Source organism: Hypanus sabinus, chromosome 7, assembly GCF_030144855.1.
Source record: "Hypanus sabinus isolate sHypSab1 chromosome 7, sHypSab1.hap1, whole genome shotgun sequence".
NCBI lineage: Eukaryota > Metazoa > Chordata > Chondrichthyes > Myliobatiformes > Dasyatidae > Hypanus > Hypanus sabinus.
In genome coordinates this window covers 111,111,132-111,138,429 of record NC_082712.1, presented here as the reverse complement: position 1 = coordinate 111,138,429, position 27,298 = coordinate 111,111,132, and the positions used below count along the sequence as shown (strand labels likewise).

Genomic DNA, 27,298 nt, shown 5'->3' with positions numbered 1-27,298 from the left:
GATCATCCACAATCAGTACCCTGATCCTGCCAATATCAGGCCATGATTCAGCCAGTCAATATACTCTCCATTATGCATCTATAGAAGTTTGTCAAAGTTTTAAATGACGTGCAGAATCTTCACAAACCTGTAAGTAGGTAGCAGCACAGCTGTGCTTTCTTCATCATGGCACTTGCGTGCTGGACTCAGTACAGATCCTCTGAGTTGGTAACATCACTCTCTCCACTTCTGATCACCTGAAGAAATCTGGCTCATGGACATTTAGTTTCCTCTAGAAATCAATAATCACCTCCTTGGTCTTGCTGGCATTGAGTAGGAGTTTGTTGTGGCACCACTCTGCCAGATTTACAGCCTCCCTCCTATATGCTGATGCATTACCACCTTTGATTCTGCCAATGACAGTAATGTTGTCAATAAACTTAAATGTGGCATTAGAGCCGTGGTTAGCCTCATCCTCCTGCTCTTCTGCTTATCACTAAGTGCACAGCCTTGTGGTGCACCTGTACTGATGGAGATTGTGGAGGAGGTACTATTGCCAATCTGGATGGGGTCTGTAAGTGAGGCAATTGAGGATCCAGTTATCAAGGCCTGGGTCTTAAACCTTATTGATTGTTGACGGGATGATAGTATTGAATGCCAAGCTGTAGCTAAAAGAGCATCCTGATGCCTACTTTCCTCTCCAGGTGTTTCACGATTGAGTGAAATGACATCTACTGTGGACCTGTTGTACTGGTAGGCAAAGTGGAGTGGATCCAAGATGGTGTTGATATGTTTCATCACCAAACTCTCAAAAGTACTTTGTCACAGTAGATGTCAGTGATACTGAGTGATATTCATTGAGGCAAGTTACCATGTTCTTCTTGGACACTGGTATAATTAAAGCCTGCTTGTAGCAGGTGGGTACTTAGACTGCCGAAGTGAGAGGTTAAAGATCTCAGTGAATGTTCCGGCCAGTTGGTCAGCACAGGTCTTCAGTAGTCAGCCAGGTACCCCATCTGGGCCATTACATTCTGGTGGGTTCACCCTCCTGAAGGAAGCTCTCACATCAATGTTTCAATAGTTCTATTTAATATCAGAGAACAGATACACTATACAACCTGAAATTCTTGTTCTTTGTAGACATCCACAAAAACATGTTGCCCCAAAGAATGAATAACACTAAAAATGTTTAACTCCCAAATTCCCCACTCCTGCACAGAAGTAGCAGCAAATCATCAAACCTCCCCTTCTCCCACTGACTTCTGCAAAAAGCATCAGCACCCTCCACCCACCAAGCAAGCAAGAGCCAAGCCAAGATATGCAGTACAACAAAAACTAATTATTCACCCAACCATTTGACATACCACATGCTCTTTCTCTCCTTAATAAAGTAGAAGAGAAGTCACAGTGAGAGGGGAGACTAATAAGACTAACATGATAATCGGCTAGATGTTTTTTCTTTAAATCTGCACCATCACTTTTTTTTTCCTGAGTTCTCTGACTCATGAATCAGCAACAAACTCTCCCCCACCATTGAGAGAGAGCAGTCAGAGCACAGAGGCCTCCGACAGCTGATCCGCTGTTCCATTTTCTCCTACAATGCTTCAATCCGTGACACCATCGAAGAACCAGCTCATCTCTGGGGCCACAGAGCCTCAGCACCCTGAGGGCATGCTTGTCTTCCAGACTCTGCCCTTGGGATATTGAAAAATGGGTGGTTGGTGAGCTCTGGGAGCGGGAACTGGTGCTGTAAAGAATGAAGTTTGAGTACAGCTGTAGGTCAAGGACTTAAGCAGGACCCCATCCACTTTAAAAATGAAAAGGACGTTAAAGGTAGAAATCAAGCTGTTTCCCCAGGTGAGCTCAAAGAAGCCGCTCTCTAGCACCATTGTAGTTCTGCTTCAGAGACTGAAATTACAGGGTCATCGAGTTCATGAAACTTCCACAGCCCTTGTCATGCAAGTGTCTCCATGTTTTGATGGTCAGAGCGAGCCACCTATGCCATCTGGTTTTACTTTGTAGAAGGTGATGGTATTCAAACCCTGCCACAGATGTCAAGCACCTTTCAGTGATTCAGGTTTGGTCTGAAATTGCCACTTCACATGTGAGAGAGCTTTCCAGAGATTGTACCTGGACCTCTTGCATTTTATTTAGTCGTCAGACCTGAACACAACTGATGTGACTCTCAGCACAGTCCAGATCTCATGGTTCATCCAGGGCTTGTGCTTGGGGAAGACTCCTATTTTGTGGATACACATTCATCTCGCCGCAACAGTTTTTATAAAGTAATCTGTGGTGTATTTGTTTAGATTCACTGAGCCTTTGAACACAGTCCAGGCCACCCAACCGAAAGCAATCCCGTAGCTGGTCCTCCGCCTGTATGCAGATAGGAGGACAGCCAAATGAACAGATTTCCTAAAACATAGTCTAGGGATCGAATGGTAGGCATTTTTTGCGGTAGTCTAGCAGTTGTCGAGTGCATTGTGACCCCTGGTACTGCAGGTGATATGTTGATAATTGAGCAGAGACTTCTTCAAACAAGCCTGATTGAAGTCCCCAACAATGATTTAAAAGACATTGGTGTAGGCTGTTAAATGTTTGCTGATGGCAACACCCAGTACCTTGAGTGTCTGCTTAACATTGGCCTTTGGCAGTACGTAAACTGCAGTCAGGATCACGGAGGAGAACACTCTGCTTTAAATCAGTTACCTTTTGGAAGCAATACAGTGCAAGAACTAAGTTACAACAAAAAAAATAGTTCAGATGAGGAATAACAAGGTAGTGTTCATGGACTATTCAGAAATCTCATGAAGAAGGGAAGCTGTTTCAAAACATTGAGATTGAGTCTTCAGGCTCCTAAACCTCCTCCGCAATGGTAGTAATGAAAAGAGGGCATGTCCTCATGATATCTCCAAAGTGACTGACTTTTCAAAGTATTTACTTGTTTTCTGGGTTTGCATACTAGGCTCTTTGGATTTTTATCTGTTGTTTGCATTTATCCAGGATTTTTAAAAATGAGATTAAAGTTGGAGGAAATTCCTTTCCAAAGATGCTCCAACCTCAATGACTAAATTAGAGCAATATTACTATATATAGTTTGGTAACTCTGGGAGTTTGTAACTTTAGAATTTGTGTCTATAGTGAACCTGCAGAGAACATTTCATTGACAGCTCTTCTTGTGTGCTGCTCTACAGGTGAGTTTGGGAGCTGGTGGATACCTCTTGCAGCTCCAACAGGAACTTATTCCTCGGACATCACTCCTCGTGTGCTCCTACTTTGTAATGAGATGGGCTTGTCAGTCCTTGGCATCAGCAGTGCCTGGTGACACTTTGTAAGTAATCTAACATCTGAAGAAAGAAGTATTTTGATATAACATCTAGTTCCTCCAGTGAAATACAACCATAAAAGGTACTTAAGTTTAACTTGATATTAAGACAGAAAAAAAGCTGGAGAAACTCGATGGTTGGGCAGTATGTATGGAGGGAATTAGACAGATAATATTTCAGATTGAGACCCTTCACCTTGCAGTCCTGGTGAATGGTCTTGACCCAAAATATGAGCTATTTCCCTCCGTAGATGCTGACAGGCCCGCTGGATTTTTCCAGCTTTTTGTCTGTTGCCCCATATTTCAGTGTCTGCAGACTCTTGTATCTCTGTCTTACTATAAATGCTGTTGTTTACCAATAGCCAAGCATTAAAAGGGGGAATAGTTCAAATATGGCAGTGCAAAAACAGGGGAAAGTTTGTAAGGAAGTGTTCATGGATTCACTGTCTATTCGGAAATTTGATGGTGGAGGGGAAGAAGCTGTTCAAAATGTGTGTATGTCTTCAGGCTCCTGTAGCCCCTCCTCACTGGTAGTAGTGAGAAAAGGGCATGTCCTGGGTGGTGGGGTCCTTTATAATGGATGCTGCCTTTTCGAGGCACCGTGTTTGAAGGTGCTCTGGTTGCTGGATAGTGCCCATGATGTAGCTGGCTGAGTTTACAACTTCATGCAGTTTTTTCCGATCCTCTGCCCCTCCATACCAGATGGTGATGCAGCCAGTTAGATTGCTCTCCATGGAAACTTGCAAGTGCTTTTGGTGACCTACCATTTCTTCTCAAACTCCTAATGAAATATAGCCACTGTTGTGCCATTTTGTAATTGCATCAAAATAATGAGGCAAGGATAGATTTTTCAGAGATGCTGACACCCATGAGCTTTAACCTGCTCACTCTTTCCACTTCTGATCCCTTGATGAGGACTGGTGTGTGTCCCTTGGACTTGCCCTTCCTGAAGTCCCACTGTCTGATTGGTGTTGAACACTGAACTGTAGTGAATAAACAGTCACCTGTCCAGGTGATCAAAGGCCGAGTGGACATCCACAGCAGGTCTAGGTCCTTGCTTAAGCAGGAGTTGATCCTAGCCATGACTAATTTCTCAAAGCACTTCATTGCAGTAGACATGGATGTCCCGGCTGATCATTGTTGAGGCAGCTCACCCTGTTCTTGGGCACTGTAATGATTGCCACCCATTTGAAGCAAGTAGGAACGCCTGACTGCAGCATTGACAGACTGATGATGGTAGTGGTTAAGGAGCGTCTGGACCTGGAGTTCTATAAGAGACTTAACAAGGTGAATAATTAGAAAAGCAGCTTACGATTTTTTTCTGGTTTCAGAGAATCGAACCTGCGACAGTTGTCAGTATTAGAGCTGTCAGATTCCAATGCCCTAACGTCACAGCGTGCAGGTAGGTACATTTGTCAGATCTCTGACCATGGGGTAGGTTGGGCAAGGGATTGGTGTACGGCAAAATGAAAAGAGCTCTTGACAACCCATGTTGACGGGTATTTGAAACCCAAGGTTGCAGGTCTGTGAAATTATGGATCAATGTTCATAGGATGAAGGTAGAATCAAAATCAGATTTATTATCACTGTCTTGTGATGTGAAATTTATTTTGCTGTAGTAGTAAAATGCAAAGACTTAAAATAACTATAAATTGCAAAATAAATGGTGCAAAGAAAAGGGAATGACGAGATTGGCTTCATTTACTGTTCAAGTAGCTGTTTCTGAGTTGTCAAAAGAGTGTCTTCAGGCTCCTCTACCTCCTCCCCAATGGCTGTAATAAGAAGAGGGTATGTCCTAGAGAATCCTGCCATTCCTTTTCATTCTTTACATTCATAGTCAATGCTCTCAGTACTTTACTATTACATTCCTATGCATCAATAGCACTACTGCCACTCGTGGCCACTAACGACCTTATAAAGCCTCAGTAGTGGATCCTTGCTTTTAAATTCTAATCCTCTCACAATGAATGCTAACATTGCCTTTCCTACTACCAATTTAACCTGCAAGTTAATCTTAAGGGAATCTTGAATTAGGGCTCCTAAGCCCCTCCAATTTCTGAATTCTCTTCCCATGCAGAAAATTGACTGTGCATTTATTCTTCCTTCAACATGCATAGTCAAGTGTCCCCTGTATTATAAGCATGAGAAAGTCTGCAAGTGCTAGAAATCCAAAGCAACTCACACAAAATGCCGGAGGAACTCCCAACTCAGGCAACATTTATGGAAATGAATGAACGGTTGATGTTTCAGGCTGAGACTCTTCTTCAGGACTGTAAAGGAAGGGAGGAAGATGTCAAAATGGAGGTGGCAAAGGAGAAGGAGAATAGTTAGGTGATGGATGAAGCCAAGTGGAAAGATAAAGGGCTGGAGAAGGAATCTATCATTTTATCAAAATGTTTTTCCATTCTTAGCTTGGTATCTCATTGTCTGTTCCCTTGTTTGGACTGTTAATACATTGAGATGAACTTTTTACAATGGCTGGTACCATTTCTGATTCTGTCTTTCAGTTGCTAGCTAACTGTTGGCAGATATGAATGGATGCAGTTCTTTATCTTTGTGTTCAAGGCATTCGTTTCTAATCCTGATTAAGGTAACACTGACAAATTATTTTCTAGCCAGCAGTCAACGTACAGTGGTAGAGCTATTCTACCAGCAGGTGGCCAGAAAACAAATCCTTTCCCGGTTGTTATCCCAAGAAAATAGCCCTTTAAATCAGCCGACAATCAACTGGGGACAAACTGGCATTGCCATTACAAACTACCTCCTCCAATATTTGTATCCTTTACAATGGTGCTTCATATAGCAAAATAATTATCTCTTTGTAACCTGCATGATCTACATAGATCATCAGAGACAGACAGAAGCTAAGGAAATAGCTGAGAGACAGGATGTTGAGATTGTGAGCAGGTAAATTGATGTTTTTTTACCAATACTTACAGGTCACTTGAAGAAACTAGATGTTTCAGGATAGTAAGCTGTCATTAGAATTTTGACCCATGTAATCTGTTAAATACACATTATACTATGAGTTCAGCTCTGGGTGTTAAAGGCCACTCACTGCCATTTGATAAATTGAGTTAATAATTTAAAAGTAAAACATGGTTTGGAAATGATCACAAGGCCACTGGATTGTCATCCATCTGGTTCACTGATACACCTTGGAGTTGTAGTCTGTTCTTTCCCATTCTTGCCAAATTATGACTCCATATCCATGGTAACAGGTTGACCACTAACTCTGATGTGAACTTGGCAGTTCTTAAACATTGTTAAACCAAGGAATAAAGAAACTGACCACCTGGCACCAGGACAGGCTCTGAGATTGGACTGCAGAGTTGCTTCCAAACATAATCCATCTCCTCACGAGTATTTGGGAGCTTTCCCACAACCCATTCAAGCAGCAGCCTTGCGTACTTGTCCTGTTGAAAGTATTCTTGGTTGCTCCATTTGTGCCAAACCAGCTAAAAAGTAAATCAACCCCCCTCCCTGAATTAATCCCCCCTGCCTACAGTATGTCCATATCCCTCCATCTTACTCAAATTCATGTGCCTATCTAAACAGCTTTTAAAAGCCTCTAATCTATTTGTATCTATCACCATACAAGACAGCTCTATCCAGGCATCCACCATTCTGAATTAATAAAAACTTACCTCTCACATCCCCTTTGATATTACCCCCCCTCACCTTCAATGCATGCCCTCTGATATTAGACATTTCTACCCTGGGGTAAAGACACTCTCTGTCCACGCCTCTCATAATCTTAAAAATCTCAACAACTCTCCTCTTAGCTTCTGCTGTTCGTGAGAAAACAGTCCAAGTTTGTCCAGCCTCTCATGATAGCACATGCCCTCTAAACCAGGCAGCTTCCTGGTAAACCTTTTCTGCACCCTCTCCAAAGCCTCAACATTCTTCCTATAGTGGGGGCGACCAGAACTGTATGCAATACTTCAAATGTGGCCTAATCAGAGTTCTATAAAGTTGCAACATTACCTCTTAATTTTTGAACTCAGTGCCTCACCTAAAAAAGCAAGCATTCCATAAGCCTTCTTAATCACCCGATCAACCTGTGTAGCCACTTCCAAGGAGCTGTGAACTTGGATCCCAAGATTTCTCTGCTCAGCAACACTGTTAAGCATCTTCCCCTTAACAATGTACTGTCTTTTTGCATTTGCCGTACTAAGGTGCAACACCTCTCATTTATCTTGATTAAACTCCATTTGTCATTTCTGTGCGCCCATATTTGCAACTGATCTATATCATGCTTCTTTTTTTTTTGCGACTCTTATACACTATCAATGACTCCACCAACCTTGTATCATCTGCAAACTTACTCACCCACCCATCTACATTTTCATCCAGGTCATTTATATACATCCCAAACAGCAGAGGTCCCAGCACAGATCCCTGTGGAACACCACTAATTACAGAACTCCAGCTCAAATAAGTCCCTTTGACCACTACCCTCTGTCAAACCAGTTTTGAATCCAAACTGCCAATTCACCATGGACTCCTTACATTTTAATCATTCTGGATTAGCCTCCCATAAGGAGCTTAGTCAGATGCCTTACTAAACTCCATGTAGACACATCCACTGTCCTTTCTTCATCAGTCTTTCTCTCGTCACCCTGTCAAAAAACTCAATTGGTAAGGCACAACGTGCCAAGTGCAAGGCCATACAATGCAACCATAATGCTGACATAATGCAAACTCAGCAGGCCAGGCAGCATCTATGGAAAAGAGTAAACAGGCTACTTTTCGGGCTGAGACCTTTTGTCAGGACTAAGTCAGAGTAAGGAAGTGGGAGAGGGGAGGAAGTAGTAGTACAAGATGGTGGGTGATCAGTGCAACAGGGAGAGGGAGGAGGGGTGAAGAGCTGGGATGTTGATTGATGAGAGAGATAAAGGGCTGGAGAACGGGGAATCTGATAGTGCAGAAGACCATGGAAGAAAGGGAAGGGGAGGAGCACCAGAGGTGAGTGAGGGAAATGGGAATGGTAAAAGGGGTTGCAATTAGTGGAAGTTAAAGAAATCGGTATTCGTGCTATCAGGTTGGAGGCTGCCCAGGCAGAATATAAGGTGTTGCTCCTCCAATGTGAATGTGGCCTCATTGCGAGAGTAGAGGAGGCCATGGACTGATGTGTCGGAATGGGAAGTAGAATTGAGAACCAGCGTGGCTCTCCCGAATTAGGCCATGGGTCTCCAAATGCTTGTATACCCTCTCTAAGACTCTTCCCCAGTATTTTTCCTCTTTAAATAGAAGGACAACATTAGCCGCTCGGCAGTGTTCTGGGACCCTGCCTGTGCCTAGAGAGGACACGAAGATACTTGTCAAGGGTCCAGCAATCTCATCTCTTGCCTCCTTCTATAACCTGAGCTAAATCCCATCAGGCCCTGGGGTCTTATCCACGTTAATACTCATTAAGAGGCCCAACAGTCTCCTCCTTGAACTCTAAAAGCCCAAACACATTTATACACTCAGCAATGGTCTTCTGTTCCTCCGTACCCTCTTCCTTGGTAATTACTGAAGCAATGTATTCTAAGTACTTCACTCACATTTCCCACATCCAGGCAAATGTTTCTATCTCCCCACCACTCATCCCTTGAATGGTCCCACCCTCTCCCTAGTTATCCTCTTACTCTTAGTGTATGGATAAAATGGCTTGGGATTTACCTTAATCCTACCATGGCCCCTCCTGGCTTTCCTAATTCCCTTCTTGAGGTTTTTTTCTGACATCCTTTGTATGGTCCTAACTTCTGAAGTTTTACCTACTTTTCCTTCTTGACTAAAATCGTCACCTCTCTGGGCATCCAAGGTTCTCTTATCTTTTAATCTCCATCTGTCCGATTAGGAATGTACCTTTCCTGTACTTTGCGCAACTGATCTTTAAACATCCTCCACTGTCTAATCTGGACTTAAAAGGGATTCCCAGTTAACACTTAATTCCTGCCTAATGCCCTCACAATTTGCCCTATTTCAAATTAAGACTCTACTGCAAGGACCATACCCATCCTTATCTATAGCTATTCTGAGCATTAAGGAGTTCTGCTCACTGTTCCCCCTCCAGAAAGTCAGTCACCTGGCCAGGCTCATTATCCAACACCAGATCTAGTATGTCCCCTCTCCTCATTGGACCAACCCCGTATATGCTTAAGAAACCTTCCTGGATACACTTGACAAATTCTGCCCCATCTAAACCCCTTGCACTAAGAAGGTCCCTGTTTATATTGGGGAAGTTGAAATCCCCTTATGACAACAGCCATATTAGTTTTACACGTTTCCCTAATCTGATTACATATCTGTTCCTCAGTATCCTGGTGGCTATTGGGGTGGGGGGGGGGGGGTTCTTCCTATTCCTGAGTTTTACCCAAATGGACTTGGGGTCTGGCCCCTGAGTGCAGCTGTGATATTATCCCTGATTAGTAGTGCAACCCCCTCCCCCTTTACCACCTCCTCTATCTTTTCTAAAACTTTGAAAACCTGGTATATTAATCATTCCTGCCACTCTCTCAATCAAGTATCAGTAATGGCCACAACATCATATTCCACGTGCTGATCCATGCTCTTAAGTTCATCACCTTTACCTATAATACTTAGACCATAAGACAAAGGAGCGGAAGTCGGCCATTCAGCCCATCGAGTCTGCTCCGCCATTTTATCATGAGAATCATTTTATCATTCTCCCATTTAGTCCCACTCCCTCACCTTCTCACCATAACCTTTGATGACCTGGCTACTCAGATACCTATCAACCTCTGCCTTAAATACTTGGCCTCCACTGCCGCCCATGGCAACAAATTCCACAGATTCACCACCCTCTGGCTAAAAAAATTTCATCGCATCTCTGTTCTGAATGGGCGCCCTGCAATCCTTAAGTCATGCCATCTCGTACTAGACTGCCCCACCATGGGAAACAACTTTGCCATGTCCACTCTGTCCATGCCTTTCAACATTCAAAATGTTTCTGAGGTCCCCGCTCATTCTTCTAAACTCCAAGGAGTATAGTCCAAGAGCAGTCAAACGTTCCTCATATGTTAACCCCCTCATTCCTGGAATCATTCCAGTGAATTTTCTCTGAACCCTCTCCAACGTCAGCACATCCTTTCTTAAATAAGGAGCCCAAAACTGCACACAGTACTCCAAGTGAGGTCTTACCAGTGCTTTATAGAGCCTCATCATCACATCCCTGCTCCTATACTCTATTCCTCTAGAAATGAATGCCAACATTGCATTCACCTTTTTCACCACCGACTCAACCGGGAGGTTAACCTTAAGGGTATCCTGCGCAAGGACTCCCAAGTCCCATTGCATCTCAGAACTTTGAATTTTCTCCCCATTTAAATAATAGTCTGCCCATTTATTTCTTCCACCAAAGTGCATGACCGTATACTTTCCAACATTGTATTTCATTTGCCACTTCTTTGCCCATTCTCCCAATCTATCCAAGTCTCTGCAGACTGTTTCCTCAGCACTACCAGCCCCTCCACCTATTTTTTGTATCATCAGCAAACTTAGCCACAAAGCTATCTATTCCATAATCTAAATCGTTGATATACAACGTGTAAAGAAGCGGCCCTACGATGGACTCCTGTGAAACATCACTGGTAACCGGCAGCCAACCAGAATGGGATCCCTTTATTCCCACTTTCTGTTTCCTGCTGATCAGCCAACACTTTATCCATGTATATAACTTTCCCATAATTCCATGGGCTCTTATCTTGTTTAGCAGCCTCATGTACAGCACCTTGTCAAAGGCCTTCTGAAAATCCAAATACACAACATCCACTGCATCTCACTTGTCTAGCCTACTTGTAATTTCCTCAAAAAATTGCAGTAGGTTTGTCAGGCAGTGTTTTCCTTTAAGGAAACCATGCTGAGTTCTCCCTATCTTGTCATATGCCTCCAGGTACTCCATAACCTCATCCTTGACAATCGACTCCCAACAACTTCCCAACCACCGATGTCAAGCTAACAGGTCTATAATTTCTTTTTTGCTTCCTTGCCCCCTTCTTAAATAGCGGAGTGACATTTGCAATCTTCCAGACCTCCGGAACTATGCCAGAATCTATTGCCTTTAAATCATTGCTAATGCCTCCGCAATCTCCACAGCTACTTCCTCTTTTGTAATTGTGACTGCGCACTCTTCTCTTCCCTGACACCCTTGAGTGTCCGGTATACTGCTGATGTCTTCCTCAGTGAAGACTGATGCAAAATACTTATTCAGTTGCTCCGCCATCTTATCTCCAGCATCAATTTCTATCGGTTCTATATCTACTCTCACCTGTCTTTTACTCTTTATATACTTGAAAAAGCTTTTAGTATCCTCTGATATTATTTGCTAGCTTCCTTTCATAGTTCATCTTTTCCCTCTTAGTGACCTTCTTAAGTTTCCTTTCATAAGCTTTTAAAAACTTCCCAATCCTCTGTCTTCCCACTAATTTTTGCTTCCTTGTATGCCCTCTGCTTTTACTTTGGCTTTGACTTCTCTTGTTAGCCACGGTTGCATCCCTTTTCCATTCGAAAATTTCTTCTTTTTTGGAATATATCTGTCTTGCACCTTCCTCACTTCTCGCATAAACTCCAGCCACTGCTGCTCTGCCGTCCTTCCCATTAGTGTCCCTTTCCAGTCAACTTTGACTAGTTCCTCTCTCATGCCACTGTAATTTCCTTTACTCCACTGAAATACCGACACATCGGATTTTGGCTTCTCTTTCTCAAATTTCACAGTGAACTCAATCATGTTATGATCACTGCCTCCTAAGGGTTCCTTCACCTCAATCTCTCTAATCACCTCTGGTTCATTACACAATACCCAATCCAGTACAGCCGATTCCCTAGTGGGCTCAAAAACAAGCTGTTCTAAAAAGCCATCTCGCAGAAGTTCTACAAATTCTCTCTCTTGAGATCCAGTGCTGAGCTGATTTTCCCAATCCACTTGCCTGTTGTAATTTGTAGTCCACATCACTGCAACTGTTAGGAAGCCTGTATATAACTGCCATCAGGGTCCTTTTACCCCTGCTATTTCTTAGCTCAACCCATAAAGATTCAGCACCTTCCGATCCTATGTCACCTCTTTCTAATGATTTAATATCATTTCTTACCAATAAAGCCATGCCACTCCCTCTACCTACCTGCCTATCCTTCTGACACACCGTGTATCCTTGGGTGTTCAGCTCCCAGAGACATGCATCCCTAATATGGTCTCTGAGGAGCTGCATCTCTGTGCACCTGGTGCAGATGTGGCCATCAGGGAGGCTGGAGGTCTCCCAGGATTCCCACATCTGACACCCTGAACAAAGCAATAACCCTGCAGACATGCTACCTAATTCTACAGGAATGAAACAAGGAAAAAAAAGTCTACTCACCCACTTACCTCACCAAACACACGAACTTTTTAAACCGTTAGCTCGTATGGTTAGCTGTGTGAGCCCTGTTCCTCTGTCTGACCGAGTTGGTGCCTCACTCTCACCTCTTCCCGTTACTGCCAAAGCCCTACACCCTGCTGCCACTTACTCCGCTGCCCGCTGTATAGGGTGGTCTTCTTTTTAAACTCTCTGCGCTGTCCTGCGTACGTCACGCACCTGTGCAGTCTTGTCCTTCTTGTACTTGAAGTTTTTTTAAAAGTTGCCTTCCTTCAGAATTTAGCTCTCATGCCGCCCTTCTTGTCCAGATCCAAAAAAACAACTGTTGGAAGTCCCCTTCCTTTTTAAACTCTCTGCCTTCTAGCATTAAGGTACATGCACTTCAAACTATCTGACCCATCATACCTATTACTTTGATTTTTGCCTTTCAATACTTTCCCTAAAATCTACCTTCTGGTCCGATCCTTCCCTTACTGACTTCGGGCTCCTGTTCCCAGCACCCTGCAAATCTTGTTTAAACTCCAAAGTAGTATCAACAAATCTCCTGGCCAGGGTATTGGTTTTCCTCCTGTTCAGGTGCCACCTGTCCCTCTTGTACTGATCACCTCTACCTCAGAAAATGATCCAAGAACTTGAAACCCTGTCCACTGCACCACCTTCTTCATCTGTACTATCATCTCATTCCTACCTGCCCTAGCCCATGGCACAGGGAGTAATCTGGAGAAGAGGTCCTTCTCTTCAGCCTCTTTCCAACTCTTAAATAGTGCATAGGACCTTTTACCCTTCCATTGGTGCCAATATGCACCATGGCCCCTAGCAGTTCACCCTCCTCTTTGTGAATATCTAGCATCTGGGAGGCAACGCACCATCTTGGTGTCTCTTGTGGCCATATAATCTCCTTTCTGAAGTGCTAACTATAGAATCCCCTGTAACTACTGCGCTGCCTGGCTTTACCCTTCCCTGTCGAGCCTCAGAGCCAGCCACAGTACCGCTAGCCTGGCTGCTGCTGTTGTGATCTGATGGGTCATCCCCTCCCAGCAGTATCCATAGGGGTATACTTGTTGCTGAGGGAAATGGCCACAGGGTAACCTTGCACTGACTTCTTAATCCCCTTACCTCTCTAGGTGGTCACCCGTCTACTGTCCAAAGCCTGTACTCTGGGTATGACCACCTCTTTTAAAAAGTCTCTTCTATAATATTTTCAGCCTCTCAAATGATCCTAAGTACAACTCCTTGACCCGGGCTATTAGTTCCCGCAGATGATGTCATCAGGGAAACTATCAGGTATCCCAACTTTTCTGATAGGAGGAGCATTTCATCCTGACTATGTACTAAGGGGGCAAAAAAAGGCCTGTCACTTCTAAACTGTACCCCTGCCTGTTGAGCCAAAGCCTTCATGTTCAGTCACTGGCACACTCAAACAATGACCACTCTGTTTGACCCCACCTACCTTTTATTTGCAGCTGAGTTTAGGCCTCTGACATCAACGTTTACTGTGTCTTACCGGCTCCTGCACAGACCGGCCTTGCCCAAATCTGCTCCTCTCTCTTCCAACTCTAACACTGACACTCTCACTCCCCATGCCTGTGCTGCCAGAAAGGATCAGATTTCGCATACACACACACACACACACACTCACACACTCACACTCTCACACTCGCACTCCAAACTTGATAATATGTTGTGAATGTTTTTGTTAAAGCAGCAGTACGGTGCAAGGCGTAAAAGCTACAAAAATAAATCATTCAGAAGATAAATAATGAGGCTATGTTCATGGACCATTCATAAATCTGATGCATCCATTGTTGTTCGTCATCTATTTCAACTATCTGGATGATCATATGGTTAACTGAATAAGCAAATTTGCAAAACACACTAAGGTTGGGGGTGTAGCAGACAGGAAAGAAGACTGTCAGAGCTTGCAGCGAGATCTGGACCATCTAGGGAAAAAGGCTTGAAAAATGGCAGGTGGAATTTAATATAGAAAGGTGTGAGGTGTTGGGCTTCGGTAAGGAGTGCTGTAGAATAAAAGGATACTGGTTCATAATTTATTGAAAGCCGTGTCACAGGTAGAGAAGATCATAAAGAAAGCTTTTGGCACATTGATCTTCATAGATGAAGTATTAAGCACAGGAGTTGGGATGTTGTGTTGAAGTTGTATAAGATGTTAGTGAGGCCTTATTGAGAGTATTGATGCAGTTTTGGTCAGGTGTAAATAAGGTTGAAGAGTACAGAGAAAATTTACAAGGGCGTTAAAAGGAAAGATTGAATGAGTTGGGACTTTATTCCTTGGAAACTAAAAGATTGCAGAGAGATTTGATGGAGGTATACAAAATTGAGGGGTATAGGTAAGGTAAATGTAATCTTTTTCCACAGTTGGGTAAGACCAGAGGGTAAGTCCTGGGTTAAGGTTGAAAGGTGAAATGTTTAAGAGGAACATGAAGTGAAACTTCACTCAGGGGGTTGTGAAGAGTGTGGAATGAGCTGCCAGTGCAAATGTCGCATGCGAGCTTGATTTCAACATTTAAGAGAAGTTTGGGTAAGTACATAGATGGGAGAGAGGGGTATGTAAGGCTATGGTCCAGTTACAGGTTGATGGGACTAAGCAGTTTAAATGGTTTGGTGTGGAGTAGACTGACTGAAAGGCCTGTTACTGTGCTGTACTTTTTTATGACTCTATGGAGGAAGAGTTGTTGTTCCTGGATCATTGAGTGTGTGTCTTCAGTCTGCTGTAGCTCCTCCCTGATGTTAGTAAGGCAATGCAGGCATATCCCAGATGGTAAAGGTCTTTACTGATGAAAATCGCCTTCTTGAGAGTGCATCTCTTAAAGATGTCCTTGATAGCCAGGAGGGTTGTGCCCGTGATGGAGTTGGCTGAATCTCAACACTTCGCGGCCTTTTGCATTTCTGTGCATTAGAGGCATGTTGTAACCAGTCAGAATACTTTCCACTGTTTATCTGTAGAAATTTGCAAGTGTCACCTCAAACTCTTGATGAAGTACACCACTGGTTTTTTTGTGATTGCATTCATTTGTTGGGCCCAGGATATGCAAATCCTCAGAGGCTGACCAGGAGCTTAAAGATGCTCACCCTTTCCACCAATGAGGACTGATGTGTGTCCTCCAAACTTCCCCTTCCTGAAGTCCACAATCAATTCCTTCGTCTCACTAACACTGTGATACTCACCCTCACTCCTGTTGTCTCTTATTGTCATCCTTATTGTCATCTGAAATTCGGCCAACAAAAGCTGTTGTTGGTTAATTTGTATATGGCATTTGAGCTGTGCCTAGCCACATAGTCATATAAGTGCAAAGAGAGCAGAGCAGTAGCCTAAGTGTGCATCCTTGAGGTGCATCTCTGTTGTTTGTCAGCGAGGAAGAAAATCATTGGCTGTAATTATTGCATTCTGTGAATATGGTAATAAATCAACTTTTTGTCTTCATACCGATTTGTCCTTTACCTTTCTAAGTTCTACCCCCCTGGTCTTGTTTGCTCCCCTGAAAGCTTCAAGGAGGTATTGGGAATAGGAGCTCACAAGGTCAAACACTTCACCTGCTCCATTGAACCGTCTTTCTGTGACTGCACGTTTTGTTCCTAGTGTGTAACTCATGTCAGTTGTGTTTTGACCCTCTTCAGTGGTCTTGGGCATCCCTGTTCTTCCTTAACTCTGATTCAGATGGCCAAATAACACCAGTTTCCTGTTTCTGGAGTTTCTCATGGGACACTGTCAGTATGTACAGCTTCAGGTACGTGGTTTAACTTTTCTATTCATTACCTCTTAAAGTAATGAAACTTGAAATCTCAGTCTGAAGGTGTGATCTGTTAGTATCGTGAGGAGCTTTAGCTGGCAGCTTGATTTTGCTGCTATGAGGGAGACATGGAACATAGAATAGTACAGCACCTCTGAATATTTCTGGCATTCCCCACTAGATTCCCGTGCATTTTGATTACTTGTATGCAGCTACTCGTAACTGTCTCCCACCCAATTTAAAGAATAAAAACGCCAGAGTGGGGGTGGGAGATGGTTGTGAACCAGGTTTCCCTATTATTTGGCTAAAAAAACAATAAAAGGACTAAAATCCAGGGCTAGGAGTGATTTTCCTTGACACGGCAACATCTGAACAAGTGCAGCATCCAACAGCCCAATAAAATTACCATTGTTGGTGCCATACCTAGAGCAGAGCAAGGTGAATGTTTGGATGTCAGTTGTCTTCAATTCTGTGTTTGATCTTTCTGAGAAGAACCCAGGAGAGGATCTTTGCACTGTATTTTACTGTGTTTACAGCTCACCTAATGGAGTCCCAACTGCAGGATGTGGATCACGGGAAATTGGGTACATTTGTGGGGTGAAGGGGCAGCAGAGGCCAGATTAGTTTTGATGGGTCATAGCAAACAATTTTTTTCCTCTGCAATCATTTGCAGATGATTGCATTCACTTTCCTTGTCGTGTCTTCATAGCATTTCCCCGCTGGCAGCAGCCTACTATTACAAAATAACTTGTTTATATGTGTATAATGTGCTGCCCACATGTAACAGTACAGAAATTTTTTTCTTCTCCCTCCTTGCATCATTCTATGTTTCATGGGCAAACTAAGTCTTGTTTACTGTGAAATAATCTGAACTTGTTAACACAATTTTGATAAACTGTGATGGAATTGAATTAATGTTACATGCTGGGCTTGTGTAGCTGTACCCCTGTTTCTGCCAGCTAATGAGAAAAGCTGAGGGAAGGCTGCATGTAAGAACATGTCTGTATTGTGATTATGTGCTCTAAGCTGTGAATTCTCACTGTTGAGATACTTTGTTGTGTTTATTAAATGCCACTAACCATTTACATGTTTTTAAAGGAATATGTGCGTCTATTACAACCCTGGTGTGAAGTTAATGTTGGCTCACGGCGGTTTGTCCTGGGACAGTGTTACCTGGCCACAGGTGAAGGGTATAAGGTAAGACTCTGGTGAGAGTGAAGGATAAATAACGTTGGTGAGGGGATTTGTGTTGCTGCTTTCAGCACTAGCAATGGACATGGGTAAAAATTATACATTACTTCCCTTCACAAATGAGAAAATCTGCAGATGCTGTAAATCCAAGCTATGCACACAAAATGCCGGAGGAACTCAGCAGACTAGATAGCACCTATGTCAACATTTTGGGCCAAGTACTGTCAAAGGGTCTCAGCCCGAAACGTTGTCTGTACTCTTTTCCACAGATGTTGCCTGGCTTGCTGAGTTCCTTTAGCATTTTGTGTGGACATTACTTCCCTTACTCATGTTTGATTTTTAAAGCAAATTCTTTGTTTAACGGAGTCCAAAAACAGATGAACAGCTCTCAATAATGATGTTGTAATTTCAGCTTATTAGCTTGATGAGTGAGTAGGTAGATAGTGGGTGAGAGCCTGTTCTGAATCTGGGAGTAGGTTGTGGAATGGAGATTAATTCAAAACTCATTCCAATACAATGCAGCACCGCTTATTTTACTGCCTCAGTACAGAAGTATTTATGAGCTAATTGACTAACTATTTCCTATGTGATCCAGTTAGATCTGAGAGTACTTGTGACAAGGGATTGCCAATAAAAAGGTTCCTCTTTCCATGCGAGTTTAGTTATTCCTGCTGTCTGACAGTAATCTAGTCTTTACTTCCATTTTCTCATCTACATAATACCCCTTGGCAGTAATACGAAGACCACGTCAATTTCTAGCTGAATGCTGTAGTGTCCAGATGGAGTTTGCTGTCTCCTTTCCCTGTCCTTGCCTCCCCCATTCATTCTACATTGAATATGTGCACTGATTGAACAAATAAATTCCTCCCAGTCTCATAGAGGGAGACCATGGCCTTTTCCTGTCACAATCTGTGTTCCTAGCTCGTGCCTTCATTCCTATTCCTTTACAGTTATTTAAATCTAGGCTGCATTTGACCTCACTGCAGATTTCTACATCATTAGCCTGTGCCTGAAGCCCTAATTCACTCCTTTTGTTTCCGCTGGATAAAACTACTCAGATGAACTTCTGGCCGGGTTTCCTATTTAAAACTGCTGTAGTCCATCCCATTCACACATCATCCCTACCCCTTCTCCTCACTGGCCTGCACTGACTTCATCTTAAACAATATCTTTATTACATATCCTGCACTTCAAACTCCTTTATGGTTGTGGTGGTCATTTGTCATCTTCCCCATCTCTATAACCCTTCAAGTTTTCTCTACTCCAAATCTATCTTTTCTGAGGTTACCCTTTCCAGCGTCATCAATCTTTCCCTTGACTGCCAAAATTAAGTTCTAGCATCCTTTCCTGAAGCCTCTTAATGCCTTCTCCCCTGCCCCCCCCCCCCCCGCCCCCAAGTCTCTTGGCCATGCCTTTACCATAATTGGTATAGCATTTTTTGTTTGATGCATCTTCTGTGCAGCACCATGATACTTCTAGTGAAGTAGTGGTACATCTGGAATTTGCCACTGTCCACTTGAGGAGAGGCCAATGAGCAGACACATGAGATCGCGATCTGTCCTGTTTTTCCTCTTCAGCCCGTACCGGTAGGTACAAGGTGATGAGAACTGGTTCAGATTTCTGTCCTCCCAGTCAGGTGTTGTGTATTCCTTGGATTTGCAACCTGAGAGTGCCACTGTTTCTTTCCAGGCTCTGGAGTGTTTCTGTGATGGTGCTGCAGCAGTGGGGAGGGAAGAGTTCCTGGACAGACTGATCCGCGTGGAGGATGAGGAAGCTGCCTTTAATCCCAGGGTGCAGTATTACAACAAGGTGTGTATTGAACTGTAATTTGGGTTCTCTTGAGTCTTGCACCAGTGGCAGGGCTACTTGGGTACTGAGGGTAAGTGGGCTGGAGTCTGACTTTAAGCACAGGATAGATGTGAGCCTTTGTTTATCAATGGGATGACTTGAGATTTTCAGTTGCTTTTGATCAGCAGTCATTATTTTCTGCCTCCATTTTGATTTTACATTTCTTGCTCCCTCCTCCTATAATTTCAATACCACTCTTTCCCATGTGGTTGTGTGGTACATCTGATGGGCCTAGTGTGCCAAGAGTTACTGAAAGCAGAATGAAAGATTGTTTTCTCTTACTAGTTCCTTTGGGACTCTAACTGGGAATCCTCCATCCTCTGCTATCGTGTCCCTCTTTACCAGCAGCCTGCTTCAGCAGTGTCAGCTGATTTTTATTTCTCCGAGTTTTTCAGGGAACTGGTAAGAGCAGTTTCTGGTGAGTGAAGAAATAAAAATGTTGCTAAATATCATGGGAAGGCTGAAATGTAGAAAGCACCTTTCATGAGTGATTGGATGAAGCACAGATCTAATTGAGCTGTGACCATGTAAAATCAGGTTTGCTATCCCATTCTTTAATATTTAGCTCCTTAAGTGGATTTTTAGGAGCTTCAGGAAAAGTAAATTGACTATTTTCAAAGGCTTAAAGTGCATTTATTATCAAAGAATAATATAACCTTGAGATTTATTTGCTAACAGGCAGTTGTAAAGCAAGGAATCCGAAAGAACCAAATTAAGAAAAAACCACCCCACCCCCTTCCCCCAGTGCCACGGAGAAAAAGACAAAAACATACACCAAAAAAAATCATATACACCATAGAAGCAAACAGCAGCAGCACTCCAAACCAAATTGAGTCCCTAGATGCAAGTCCCTGGAGTGGGCCCAAAGCCTAGTATTCCATTCATATTAGTGGGGCAAATCACCACGAAGTTCACAGACATGAAGCACAGCGGCCAGGGGGCAGTCTCACAGCCTTGGCATTGCAGAGAGAAGCCCAGAGCCTGTCTGGGTTGGCGTTTAAATTGTCAAAACCTTGCACTAGGAACCCAGGCCCTGCTGCCAGCAAATTGCTCTTAGGAGCCGTTCTCAACCTCTTCAAATCGGCTCAACGCCAGAACAGTCCAACCTCATCCACCTCAACACCTTGGCTTTCCTGTCTACATGGCCCAGCATTTAGACTATTTGTTCAATTTGTGCTTTTGTTTGACTTTTTTTGTAATAGCTGCTGGGAGTATTTGGAACAGTCAGTTCAAGTTGTAGTAGTGAAATTCTGTATTTTCTCTTGCAGCACATTTGTAATTATGGTCATGGTGGAGGTTCGAACCAGTGACCTTCAGGTTACTAGTCTGATGCCTTGCCCACTAGGCCACACGCCAACACAATTGTAGTCATAGGGATGTACTAGATCATCGCCAGATTATTTTAAAAAATCAATTGAATAGGTCAATGAAAACAAAATCCAAATTTCATCTAGCGCACCTTTAGTCTTGCTGATCTTTTGGTTTAATTTTCAAAATAAAAACATTGCAATAGTAAATATAATCCTCCAACTCCCATCAAGGCCCCATTTTTAGGTGCAAATGTTAGTCTTTAATGAAAATACAAAATCTTTGCCTCTAAACTGAGCTTGTGCATGATCTGAGGTGCCTGACCACTCTGCTTAGACTTGGTACCCTCTCCTCCAATAGTTATGTTTCGCAAACTGCAAGCACTTGTTCCTAAATATTAACCACCCATTTCAGATGGCATCTTCACAAACTGCTTCCTTCTGTTGCCATGAGTGCTGCGATAGTGAACCATATTGCTGCATTCAGTTGGATATGTATTCTATGTATTCAATTAACCACATTCAACTTTGAGCCCAATCTTATATGCTGCTTATTCTTAGGTGCTGCGTTTACTGGAAGACATGGGGCTACCAGAACTTGTTCTGCAGCTAGCGACAATTGCAGTGACTGAAGCCAGGGATGACTGGAAGATACTGGTGTGTGACTTTTTTGTTTCATTTCTAATTTGTTTAAAAGTATTGGACTACTATTTCAACATGTGGTGGGATACAGCTCCAGCAAGGATTTATTTCTGAGTCTCTGGTGTTTCACTTTCCCCCTGCCAGAGTAGAAATGTAAAAAATTTCAAGAACTAGTGAACATGTAAGGTGAGGGGGAAGATCAGAGGAGGTGGTGTGGGGCAGGTTACTTTATACAGAAATGGTAGGTGCCAGGGGCTAGGAGCAGGTAAATGGTGTTTAAGAAGGGCATATGAATATGCATAAAATGGAGGGATATGGACCATGTACAGGCAGAAGAGGCGCAGTTTAATTCAGCATCGTGTTCAGCACAGACATTGTGGGCAGAAGGACCTTTTCTTGTGCTGCATTCTATTTCTGTATGTTCTATTTTTCCACACAGGCCATGCTGTGGACAAAGATTTTCAAGCATCATTTGGACCTAGGTCACAATCATCAGGCTTATGAGTCACTAACTCAGAATCCGGATAACAGCAGGTGAGAGATTGTGCCATGAGATGTCACCATTGTTCTGCCCCTCTGGCCCCCATCCCCTTCAGAGTGGCAAACTGGCACACTGTGGTGTGATGTTGAGTTCAGTGTTGTGCGCATTGTTAGAGGGGGTGATTAGCAGGCTGGTCCATGAGCTCACCCTGGATCCATTCCAGCACAGCTGTGTTGTACTGGGTGGTGCCCTGTGTTGGCATGCACGGCCAGAAATTAGAACAGGAATGACAGATGTGGTAGCTGCAGAGTCTTCGCAGGGAGGAATAGCCTCTTGTTCCTATGCTGTTCAGATGGGGTGAGGGGGAGTGGTTTAAAGTGCTGGTGACCTCATCTTTTGTTACAATGGGGCTCTTTTTTTTCCTGTGTTCCCACTGGTCAATCCCCTAACTGATGTGAGCTTGTCCTGTGCATGGTACGTCGCTGCGTTTAGGTCTGTGCAAATAACCCAGACCACTGCTGCTTTGTAGCAGAACAGGCAGCTGACAATGTTCACATTTCCTTTGAAAGTTCTTGTATTTCCCCCTTAGGTATATCTTTGCCTCCAGCAGCTTTACAGGATACAGGAGTTCATTTGGAAAAATGCTGCTAATCTCTTCCACTTGTAATGATGATGTTGTGTGCCACTTGATCTGGTTAGAATGGAGTCAATTTATTTAGTGTCCAAACGCCCATTTAAATTATCTGTTTGAATATTTTTGTCCCACATTTAAGAAACAGGCTAAAATAGTTGGATAAAATACTTATCAGTCCAGGCTGGACCTTGACCTGTCACCTAATATGCTGACAATGTCAAATTTATTACTAAACACCTGTCTCTCTTGTCTTTCCCTGTTTATGTCAGTCTCTCATTTGAGTCTCACTTGTCCAGTTTATTTTGAAAGGTGCAGTGTCCATGGGCTGAAACTACCAAATTGATGTCTGAAGCAGAAGTTCCTGGACTTTTCTGCATTGTACTTCAGAGATTTGTTTCTTTGCCAGCCCCTCTGCCATTCTCTTTCAGTGCCTTGGCCCCTGTTCAAACCCAGGCCTTTTAAAGAGAATGGCCCAGTTACTTGCAGCCATAGGCTTCACACTGATGATTAATGTTGATAAAAGGAACTGCAGAGGCGGGAATCCGGAGGAACAGCAATCTGCTGGAAGAACTCAGTGGGCCAAACAATGTCTGTGGAGATTCAAGGAATTATTAACATTTTGAGTTGAAACCATGCATTAGGACCACATTGATATTTTTAATCTCATCTGCACCCCCCACCCTCACACTTCCCCAACAGATGCTGCTTGGCCTTTTGAGTTCCTCCAGCAAATTGTTTGTTGATCATTAATGATATAACCCCATCTCCCTAGTGAGAAAATTAGCAGTGGAAACTTTCAATATATCCAAGTGTCTTGTAAGTTTATGTTGCAATGACTTAATTTAGAAAATATTAATGGTATTATGAACACATTGGTAACTGGAAAACGTTAAGTGTATGGAGGATGTAACTGCAGCACGGAAAAGTTTGGGAAGGGGACTGAATTGTTCTTATAACATTGTGATTGTGTGTGTAATGCCTCTCTCGTTTTCTCTCTTTTGTTCTTACTCCCTCTCTTCCCCCGCCCCCCAGACAGCTTGACTGCCTGCGCCAGTTGGTGGTGGTTCTGTGTGAGCGCTCTGAGCTTCAGGATCTGGTGGAATTTCCTTACATCAACCTTCACGATGAGGTATGTAACGCCCATGGAGGGTGGGGAGGAATTCTGCACGTGGCAAATTATTCCACACTCATCCCGATCGTTCAGTCACTGCACTGAAAAATCCATGTGCAGGTAGTCATCTTAGTGTTGGTACATGTTAGTTTTGTACGCAGAGGTTACTTGGTTAAAAACGTTTGATTTGATGGGACCAATGCTATGTGCATCCAATATTCAGAGGGTTCAATAGATGAACTCTTTTGGCCTGAAGTATGAATGGGAGGGTGGCTCGAGGATTGAAAGTAACCACTTTTGTACTCCAGCTGCGGCTTTGGTTCCAGATTTCATGCTGCCTCTGCTCCTGTGTTTCAGGTGGTTGGAATCATCGAATCTCGTGCCCGAGCTGTGGACCTTATGACCCACAACTATTATGAGTTATTGTATGCATTCCATGTCCAGCGGCACAATTTCAGGAAAGGTAAAGTCTGGGCCTGCTTTCTCGGTGTTTCTGGCAATGCATTAGCATTGGTGGGTCATTACACTACAATGCGCTTGTAGTGCCCAGTCAATCATTATAATACACATAGGTGTAGTTTGTCAATTGTAGAACAAATGTTTGCCCATTCCTCTACTTGATGTCATGGTGCAATAGGATATACCATGTGCTCTCAACTGTACAGTTTGGTATTGCTATAGGCTTTTGGGTCTTGTTCCAAAGGTTTGCAGATATTGATAGCTACCCCGGCATGCCTGTTCTTTTGTATAATCCTGCTACAGCTGGTCTCTGTGTCATTCTCTTCCCAGCAGCTCAGACATCAGACCAGTTCATGCCTTCCCATCCCTGTCAGCTGACGAGCAACCTGAGATCTTTCCTTGCCTTTGTCGTGTTGTGTAGCTGAGTGGTCACGTCCTCACTCAGTCTGGATTCATCCGAGGCTGCTTTCCCTAACATCAATTCTGTCCCTCACTGTCTACTCTCTCTGGGCTTTGGCATCCTACTTAAAGTTGGCTGGTCATCCACCCCACATCCTTTCTCCCTGTTCCCACTCACCATCTTGCTCCCCCAAAATACTGCTTGCTTCAGTCTCAGCAATAGGGTCCAATATCCCGCATTATTCAAAGCTGAGCTTTTTGTCATATGAACAAGTGGTCCCTGCCATCTGTCTAACAGTCTCTTTGACCCTGTACCATAGTATTAGGACAAGGACTGTTAGGATGGGAAACGGCTTCTGACCCCAGGCCGTGAAACTACTGAACTCCCTGCCACCACCCAGGTATCACCACATATGAAGCTCCTGTAGTATTATACTGTTAACTTATGGCATTAGTGCACCTTTTGTTTGTGATGATATTACTCTGTGACACACAGACTCCCACTGATTTTGCACCATTCATTGGTTCTCTGGTTTGAAGTAATAGCAGCCATGAGCTTACACATTGCGACAGAACACAGCGCCTCATGGTTCTGCTTTTTAGTCCTTCTAACATGCGGATGGTGATAGTGCAATGAAGCATGTCCACATTGTGAAAAAGAACTTCACTTCCACAAGTACTGCATGTTTTTGTGCCTGTCGGTACAGTTGAGGCTTTCTGTGTCATGTTTAAGATTATTTCTTCACCTTTCCTTAACGGACCAGCAGCCAATTTGGTCACATTACCTAAGCCAGTCTTGTCAATGAACATTGAAGTTTTCCAACCAGACTGTTTTGTTTGCTCGTGATATTTCTTCCAATTTGTTTGGCATGAAGTAGAACTTGCTCATCGGCTTTGGTGCTGGCATGTTTCTCTGTCTTACCTGTGACTGATGCCATATGGGGGGTGATTCAGGTATGTCGAGTGAAAGGGTACAACACACAGGCTGTAAATTGACCAGTCTGTGGTGCGACTCCCCATTATGACAGAGGGATCGTCCAACTATAGAAATGGTGAATTTTGAAGAATTGATTGTACTTGGTGTGCCTTTGTCTAGTCTGAGTTAATGTAAGTTGGATGTTTTTGAAACTTTGATTAGCCCTGGCTTACTAGAGTTATTTTCAAATCCATGGTAATGTGGCAGTTAGTGCAACTCTAGCAGCTTTGGGTGTTGGAGTTTGGAGTTCAATTCTGGCATCTTCTATGAGGAGACTTTGTACAGTATATCTTCCCCACAAAATGCGTGAGTTCCCAGGTGTTCTAGTTTCCTTCTACAGTTCAGAGTTATTGGGTAGGTTAATTGGTCATTGTAAATTGTCACATGATTAGGCTAAGGTTAATCAGGGGTGCTGGGGCAGCACAAAATGGCCTATACCATTTTGTATTTCTAAACAAATGTCATTTTAACGTAACAAGATTGTCCTCTGTGGAATACTGCGTCTTTACCCAGGCAGAATGATTGGTGCACAGCCTGGGTTTGAACAACAGAATTCCAGAACATTAGAGATGCCCTCTCCTTCAAAGAACTAAGTTTCCCTCCTCTCTTATCTCCATTCAAGGCCCCAAAGTCCTTCCAGGTGAGGTAATATCACTTGCAAATCTGTTGGGTTGATCTACTGTATCCAGTGCTCCTGTTGTCTAACTTATGGTAATTTTCCCCCATCCCCTTCCCTCTTCTTCCTTTGCCCACTGTGGGTCCTCTCTTACCTCTCTGACCTTGTCAGGCAATTGGTGATAATTATTTTTTTTTTCTTATCTCCCAGCTGGGACAGTGATGTTCGAATATGGAATGCGTCTTGGCCGAGAAGTCCGCTCTCTCCAAGGTCTTCAGAAGCAAGTGCACTGTTACTTGGTGGGGATAAACTGTTTGCGGCAAATCCAACCAGAGTACGCCTGGATTGTGCGGCCAGCTTCTGGAGCCATGGTATAAGAATGTTCTTCAACATGCTACTTATAATTGGGGCTCTGTCCAGTGCCCCTCAATCAGCTATTGAGAACGTGACTTCACTCATCATCTGGAAGTGCTGACAGCTGGAATACTTGTGCCAGGTGAATTGAGCAGATATGCCTGCTCCCTGGAGTTGAGATAAAATGAGTGGCCCATTGAGACATAGATCCATACTTGGTGGATGATCTTAAAGATTCTGGGCTTTGTTAGAGGCATGAGTTATAAAGTGAGGAAATTCATAGTGAACTTTGTAAACAAAGTGCTGGATACTCCTTGGCTGAGAGGCTATAGGGCTGGTATGCTTGATCTGCTGAATCTTGTGCTATCTTTAAGACTGCACTTAATCTCTTGTGGCTCCATGAGTCCATGTGTCTTTCAAGCACCTCTCCCTCAGCTGCCTACAAACCATAAATAAGCTTTGGGTAGGAGGTTCTCTGGTCCTCATTCTGGCAGGCTTTTGGCAGCTCCCTGCCATCACTGATCTGCTTTTAAATGCCTCTGAAGAATGGATGTCACAACCTTGCTCTATCAAGGCTCTGTGGCATGCTCAAAGGTTAAGTAGAGGTTGCATGTGTTGACATTGGTCTTCCAAAGTGTTCCTAATGTACAGGCTCCAATCTGGGACTGCATTTTAGTGAAGTGCTCACTCCCTGCTTGCAGTCATCTGCAGAACCACCAGCAACATATTGGTGCATCTCAGCCCATTGCTTACAACTCAGCAATGTTCAGGATCAGAATAAGAGTTGAGTTTAATATCTCTGACATATGTCTTGAAATTTGTTGTTTTGTGACAGTAGTACATTGTAATCCATTATAAAAATTGTAAATTA

At 43.4% G+C, this 27,298-nt stretch overlaps 1 protein-coding gene across 1 annotated transcript in view; it reads left to right on the top strand.

Moving 5' to 3' along the window:
• The window catches only part of nup160 (nucleoporin 160), a 110,008-nt gene that overhangs the window by 64,184 nt on the left and 18,526 nt on the right, over positions 1–27,298 (top strand). Inside the window, exons 18-28 of the mRNA XM_059976364.1 lie at positions 3,174–3,310; positions 4,636–4,706; positions 5,920–6,079; positions 16,337–16,406; positions 17,508–17,606; positions 19,290–19,409; positions 21,317–21,412; positions 21,837–21,931; positions 23,545–23,641; positions 23,981–24,086; positions 26,284–26,444. Of these exons, the coding sequence (XP_059832347.1) occupies positions 3,174–3,310; positions 4,636–4,706; positions 5,920–6,079; positions 16,337–16,406; positions 17,508–17,606; positions 19,290–19,409; positions 21,317–21,412; positions 21,837–21,931; positions 23,545–23,641; positions 23,981–24,086; positions 26,284–26,444 (1,212 nt within the window). The remainder of the gene's footprint in view (positions 1–3,173; positions 3,311–4,635; positions 4,707–5,919; positions 6,080–16,336; positions 16,407–17,507; positions 17,607–19,289; positions 19,410–21,316; positions 21,413–21,836; positions 21,932–23,544; positions 23,642–23,980; positions 24,087–26,283; positions 26,445–27,298) is intronic.